The 7,483-nt window shown below is 32.7% G+C and overlaps 1 protein-coding gene across 1 annotated transcript; it reads right to left on the bottom strand.

Annotated features, from left to right (window-relative positions):
* Positions 1-1,154: 1,154 nt before the first annotated feature.
* Positions 1,155-7,096, bottom strand: LOC112592629 (ankyrin-1-like; the record flags this gene model as incomplete). Its single annotated transcript, XM_025336752.1, is given in 4 exon segments — positions 1,155-1,600; positions 2,554-2,802; positions 3,764-4,259; positions 7,056-7,096. Coding segments are annotated over 3 exon segments (1,171 nt in total), but the record flags the coding sequence as incomplete, so codon positions are not given.
* Positions 7,097-7,483: the final 387 nt, after the last annotated feature.

Here is a 7,483-nt window from a genome sequence, read left to right on the forward strand (position 1 = left end):
ACAGCGACATTATGCGTATAATATACACGAGCGCGTGCGCTGACACGGTCACTGTAGGGCATTCGACTGATGACGAGTTATTCTCTCCAAGGTCATATTTTATTACGATAAAATAAATTTTGTGATTTGCGTCACGTCATAACTGATGGGGTACTATCCCGCATTATGCGATTTTGTATACAATAGTTCTATATAAGTACTCATATTATGAAGATGTATATTATACAAAGCTTTACTTTTTGTAATATCTATTCTATAAGCGTGATAAAATTACGTACTTTTTATCTGCGTACAGCAAATATTTTATACACTGTTGGTTTTATAAAGAAATCCACAGTAATTATCCTGTAATGTCTTTAATGATTAATGATTTACCTGCACTACTCATAATTATTAGTATATAATAATATTATATACGTTAAAAATACATGATGTTATAAGTTATTAATTATAATATTATAATATGTTTATTTCAAAAGTACTTTTAATAATAGGTGCGTAGGTACCAATTGAAGTCTTAATCTGTTTATAACGCCGTGAGGTACTGTATATATTAAACTACAGTATAATTAATTTTCGTATAATAAAATTATAATGTATTGATAAGGATATATATTATATTACATAATAATTTAACTAGTTTAAGTTATTTTAAATAAGCCAACGTTTTTTTTTTTTTTTTATAGGTAAAAGAAATATACAACTATACAAAATGTTGCACAACAAGTGTCAAGTATTAATGATGTAGGTGGTTTACATATCGTGAAAGAGGCGCGATGTAGGAGGACTCCCAATGGAGCTAACTACGAGTATTTAGGGGAATTTTTTATAAGCCAACGTTATAAAATATTTTTTGTTATCAATCATATTGAGTTTTCTCAAATATAAAAATACGCAATCGTGTAGTATACGAATCGAGTGTAGGTATTACTTACGATCGAATACAACTATAGATAAATTACAAGCTCGACTGTTAAGGAGCATCAAGTAAGTCCAAAAATACAGCACAATAGTCGATTGCTTCAAGTGATTAGCATTAGCAGCATTTTCCGTTCCCGTGGAAATCGTTTTTTGGGAGATTGTTTTTACTTAAGACCTAAGGCCCACGAGGAGGTAGGAGACAGCGTAAAAGGTAACTTCGAAAAACCACTTACCAGACTCACAGGCCGAATGAATAACCGTCCAATCCAGGTCGTCGTTGTACAGATCCACGACAACGGAGCCGTGTTCGAGCATGAGCCGCATCAGCGACACGTTGTTGCGGGCGACGGCCAATTGCAGAGGCGCCCGAGAAGAGCCGGGCGTACGGTTCACGCAGGCTCCCGCTAACACCATCAGCCTGGCCACCGTATCTTTTTGCCAGTGCAGCGCGGTCAACAGCGGCGTTCGGGACTTGTGATCGAAGATGTCTATGCTGGCGCCAGCCCGGAGCAACACCGCAGCCGCCTCCTCGTTTCCCCGTTTGGCGGCCAAGTGCAGCGCCGTTTCCTGTTTGTACGTCCGGAAGTCGATCAGTTTTCGGTCGTTAGTTCGCAATACCATCGTCTGTAGGATCTGGACGGGGAACTCGTAAAATACGGCGAAATGTAGGCACGTCCAACTGCGCAAGCATACACAAAAATGTCAATGTTAAACAAATACAACGTCAATTTTTTAACGATAAAACTCATATATAATATTATAAATAGTCAATTTATAATATTCTAAAAATGTCATTGTAACTACACTGTTATTATTATATTTGATTATGGAGATAAATTTTGCATAACAGTGTGAAGCATCTTTTCAAACTTATTCAAATAGTAAAATTTACAAAATGAATAACAACGTTCTTTTAACTTTTGCTGTAAATACACACAAGACCAAAAGAGTGTTGATTTAACATTAAAGTTATTCAATTTTACATCATATAGTGTTATTTTGTAATCGTTTACAACGGCATTTTCTTCGCTTGTTGTCACAAAAAAAAAAAAAAAAAAAAAATACCCAAGGAACGTTGATCAAATTTTGCACAATTTGTAATTTTACTTTAGACTCTACACTACAATGTGCACTAGAACAATATTATTACAACAAGTAGAACAGTTATTTCGATGATGTACTTTGTATTGTTTTCCAGAGCTAGGTTACTATCTGCTTGATGATCGTTGTTAAACACATACGGATTTTCGAATCGTGATTCTGCACAATAAAAAGTTTTTATCTTATATTTTTGGAAATTTTAATGTCGTTTTTTCGATTAATTTTTCGATGAGTATTCAAGGGTTTTTATGGTATTTAACACAACAAATCCGATTTTTTTATTAGATATTAAACTTTGAGAGTTTTACTTGGCAAGTAAACTTATAACGTGCCAATAACAAGATTTTTACCTCATCATTATTAATAATCGTTATTTTTCGTTCAAATCCGTACGACGTAAAAATCGATATAACAAGTGACGACGAAAGGACTAAAGGAAAGTAATTGGAATATTTACTTTACAAGACACGGTTAAATCGATAGTAACGAGTAAGTTACATCAATGCTCAAATTTTAGTGCGTTCAAATTACCCGTATAGGTCGTGTACTGCGAGATCTGCACCCTTCTCCAGCAAGAATTGCACTACCCTCACGTGCTTTCTCTTCGTGGCCAACAGCAGTGCCGTGAGTCCTGTCGACGCGTCCTTGTATTCTATGTCTGCTCCGCGGTTGAGCAGCTTATTCATCAGTATAGTGTTGTCTCGCATCGCGGCTTTGTAAAACGCCTTGTTAACTACGCTTTTCGGAATGTCGCAGTCTGTCAGTACGTTTAAACATCGTCTGCGAAAAGAGACAAGGCACATTACCAGCCGTTTATTATCATTGGCGATGAGGGAAATATTTTACCGTAAATATAACGTTCAATAAAATTACCGTAATTTTTTTTTTTTTTTTATGGTCATTAGTGCAACACACTAGCTCAATACATTTGTTACGATGGCAGTGATATTTTTATTATTAACATTGTATCAGTCAACAACCAGCGGACATTTATAATATATTATATTATTGCTATTAAAAATAATATACTGTTATCATGCAAATCATTCTAGTATTAACTCAGTGTATCTTTACAATAATATTATGTAACACGCCCACCCGTACTCTTAACCGAAAAATGTAACGGTTTTACAATAACGTGTTTTTTGTGTATGTGTATACTACATACGATTCATGAAGTAGAAAAAATGATTTTCAAAAGTCAACATTAAAAACTCCTGTATTTTTCAAAATTATCGAGAAAAGAATTTTTAGACAAAACTAGTTTTTATCAAAATCAATTTTGCTATACTCAAAAACGAATAATCATTAATATATTTTATTTTAACCAAATTTTATATTATTATTATAATATCTTTACTCTTTTCGACTAGTTGATAGGAATACAATGACGAATTCGACTATTGATTTTGTCGAACCTTAAGAATTGTTAAATGGTACGGAGATGTGATCTTATTTTACGTATTATTATTGTTATTATTCCTTATTATTACCTACCTATTAATAATATGAATTTTTCGTCTATGAAATATTTGTATCGACGAAACATTCAAAATAAAGAAAACATACCTACTGCAACGAAGAGGTTACCTATATACTTTCCATTTTTCTAACTAATACCCCGTGGCAAAAAATAATACCCCCCCCCCCCCAAGTGACACCATTACCTTAAAAGTGTACGACATTACAACATTTTTGGCGCCAATATTAAAACTGATATTCACAAATAAATATTATGTACTTTTCGTTCATCAACGTAGCCAAGTTCGACGGCTTGTGGTCAGCACTGTCCATGACGGCCGAGTCGGTGCCGTGACCAATGAGCAGCCCGATCACTTGATGTCTGCAGTGCAACATACACAAACGCGCAGGCGTCTTCATGTACTTGTTTCCGGTGTTGGGGTCGGCACCGCGGTTCAGCAGCAACCGGACGATGCGCTGGTGGGTGGACTGCGCGGCCACGTGCACCGGATGGTCGGCCGCCCGGCCGGTGGGATGGTGAGCCAAGCGTCGGTTGCGCGTAATCGACCGCTTCGCCGCCGAGTAGTTTCCCAGCTCGATCGCGCCCCGAAGATCCGAGGCTGACGTCCGCTTCCGGTAGTAGCGCCGCAGCACGCGCATAACGCGATTTATTCTTATTTTGAGGATAATATTATTCACCTTCGTCCTTTGCCACGGTCCGTTTTCATGTGTTTCGATCAAGTCATCCCTTCGCATACATAATGCGTTTATAATACCTGAATTGAAACAAAACAATATAATAATAGATTAAAAAATATAATAGTATTATGTTTAATCGGTGTTCGAATTGCGAGAAAATATTATATGCGGATGAGTTAATCCAGAAATAACAACTATTTTAAATATGTATACATTATATTGTATTATATACGATTTGTTTTTAGAAAACTTTAATCTACCGTACAACTAATATAAATATAAATTAATTATTAAATTAATAATATAAATTATTCACATAATAACATATCCTAAAAAATATAGGCTGACAGACGGTTTCCGCTCAGAATCAGAACTTTTGAATTACAACATACCTAATACTTTATTCAAGTATCGCTGTTATTTTTCTTTAAACACAGATTAAAGAAACAAAAAAAATAATTATATACCTAGTTCTCTTTTATCTATGCAAATACAAATAAAATATACAACGATAAAAATAAACATCACAGCATACGACTGAAAAAACACTTATTATAAGTATGTGTATAAGCATGGGCGGAAATTGAGGGCTTTAGAGGCCAAGCCCCTCAAAACATACAAACAGATAAATTAGCCCCCATCAAACAAACTAAGTGGTTACTGGTCACTACTATAAATAATAAATACATAGACTTTCATTTAAAATATTGTTGGAACACCGGCATAATAAGAACAATTATATGAAAAAAAAATATCGGTGATCAATAAAACTTTAATTTACCTATCTTACTTATCTCTCAAAAGAAATAGTTAACAAACACTAATATAATAAATAATAAACATATTGAATACAAAAATTTATGTATGAATGTATGATATATATATATAAATGTCTAAAATAAATTACCAAGGGCATCAACTGTGTGGTTGCACCCGTTACTTTTAAAATAGTACTAATTGGCCTGTGCCATACTGAGATGTTTAAAATTAAAAATTTTCTTAAAAAGTATTTTTATTTTGACATTTATCAATATTGATGTACTGTCAATTATTATGATTGTTAATTATTTATTATATTTTAGATTTTAAATTAATATTTATATTAATGCAAATAATTCAGTACATGCGATGTATGGAAATAATTGAAAGCAGGATTATGTACATAAACGTATCTATTTTCATATGGCCATATTACAAAATGGCTTACTTGAAACTTCGCACACCACAAAAAAAAACTTGAAATTACAGTATTGATCTAAAAACGAATATGAAGTTTCAAAATTCAAAATTTATTCCTTTACTTAGATTTCGCATCAAATGTGGTTTTCATTGAAAAACAGTTTTTCGAGTCCTTTTGTTGTAATTTTTTCGAAAATCAAATTAATAAGTACATTAAAAGGTAGAGCGACATTCAACTAAACATTATAACTTGTTTTAAACAAATTTACAAACACCTTACACTCTAAAAAAGAAAAATTATTAGGTTTTTAATAAAAAAAAAAACCAACAGGTAACTGTGAGCTGTAAAAGAAAAAAAAATGTAAAATTTAACTTTTTTTTATGCACATTATTTTCTGGTATCTCATTTAATCATATCACCCTTTGGTTTTTCAAGGCATTTATTATAAACATTAGGTTTATTTAATTCATGTAGGTATAATATGTTTGCGAGTACAGAGAGTGGCTTTAATATGCAATAAGTATTTTTAAATATCAGTCTTCTCTAAAAAGATAGTTTATTTTTGCCTGTTTAAAAGATATTTTAATGATATAGACAAAAGGCATTTGAAATTCAGTAGCCAATATTTTAAAAGCCCACGAACGCAATTGAGGTTTAATATTTAAAACATGAATACTACGGTCTATTTACCAATTTCATTCAATGTTGCCAGAAGAAATAAATAAATATGTGAAAACAAATTTTAAAATAATGTATGGTCGGTTGAAGTGTTATTAAGTATGTTGTGGTGAAGAATTACTATTTTGTCGTAAACTTAACGGTCGTCTTAATTATCAATTCGACCTACATCCGGTCATACTTAAAATTTAATTCAATAATAATAGAAACGCGCGTTTGTGCGGACGGGAAAAAAATAAAAATCTGTCTAATTGAAACGTATAGAATTACTTAAAAGAGTGTGACAAATTCGGACACTGTCAACGTTTGGCCTTTCCAGACGTTTTTGTCGAAGGGGTCTTTTAATTGTTCCAAAAACTAATTCATTGAAGTTTATTAGAATTCATTATGACAATATAACGAGATTTTCAACCTCGGGAAAAGAATTTTAATTTGAACATTTAGACGTCTGGCAGTCGATCCCGGTCGGGACCGATCACATCGACGATAATTGCCATCAAAATATTATCAATTAATATCGACTATTTTAGTTGTATTACACTTACTGAAAAAACATTATTTTCACACATAAGCCTATTTGTTTTAAACTATAACTTTTATTTAATGAGTGATCCTAAAACAGCGTTTTTGACAAAATTATTGAATTAACAAAAAAATTACATAATTGCATTCGTACCATTTGCGTCATTAACACTGAATTCGTTCGAATTATCAACTCTATCGCGGTTGTATTCAATTTTAATTATTGGAATTTCATATTTTTAATATTCATATTGACACCGTCGACGAATGGAATTTTATTATTATAGAAAAGTGCGTGACGCACCGTGTATTACACGTGCCGCGTTTTACGAATAACCAATTAAACACCTATTTCGTTTCAACGAAGTGAAATTAAGTAAAGACAAAAAGGACTGCCTTTAGTAAAAAGTGATGGCCAATGATTAACAATAATTGTAATTAATAAAGACGACATAAAAATAACGTATTAAACAATATTAATAGTAGTACTCACAGTTTTCTCAACCGCGACCTCGTTCCGCCAACGGTTTTAATTTGACGACTAAAACGACCGAACTTATTGAAAACCAATACTGTAAAATCCGATTACAAGTTAACGTAAATAGATAAGAGAAGTTCCTAATAATAACAGTACCTACGCGTTGCGCGTACAGTGTGATTTAGTTTCACCACGAACCGTGCAGATAATATTAATATGTGAATCCCCAGACATTATCTGTGGGCGTTACGATGCATTTTATAGCGATGTATCATATTAATATTATGATAAACAATAAACTATTATTTCAGGGTGATGTCGTTAATTTTTTTCATGACCAAAATAAAGTTCACATATTTTAAAAGTGCAATATAAATGTTTTAATGAGATATTGACCGGTTCAATATCGCTCTGTATATGTATTATACACAACGCTGTTGTGT

Source organism: Melanaphis sacchari, unplaced genomic scaffold, assembly GCF_002803265.2.
Source record: "Melanaphis sacchari strain LSU unplaced genomic scaffold, SCAv2.0 Contig182_pilon_pilon, whole genome shotgun sequence".
Taxonomy (NCBI): Eukaryota; Metazoa; Arthropoda; class Insecta; order Hemiptera; family Aphididae; genus Melanaphis; species Melanaphis sacchari.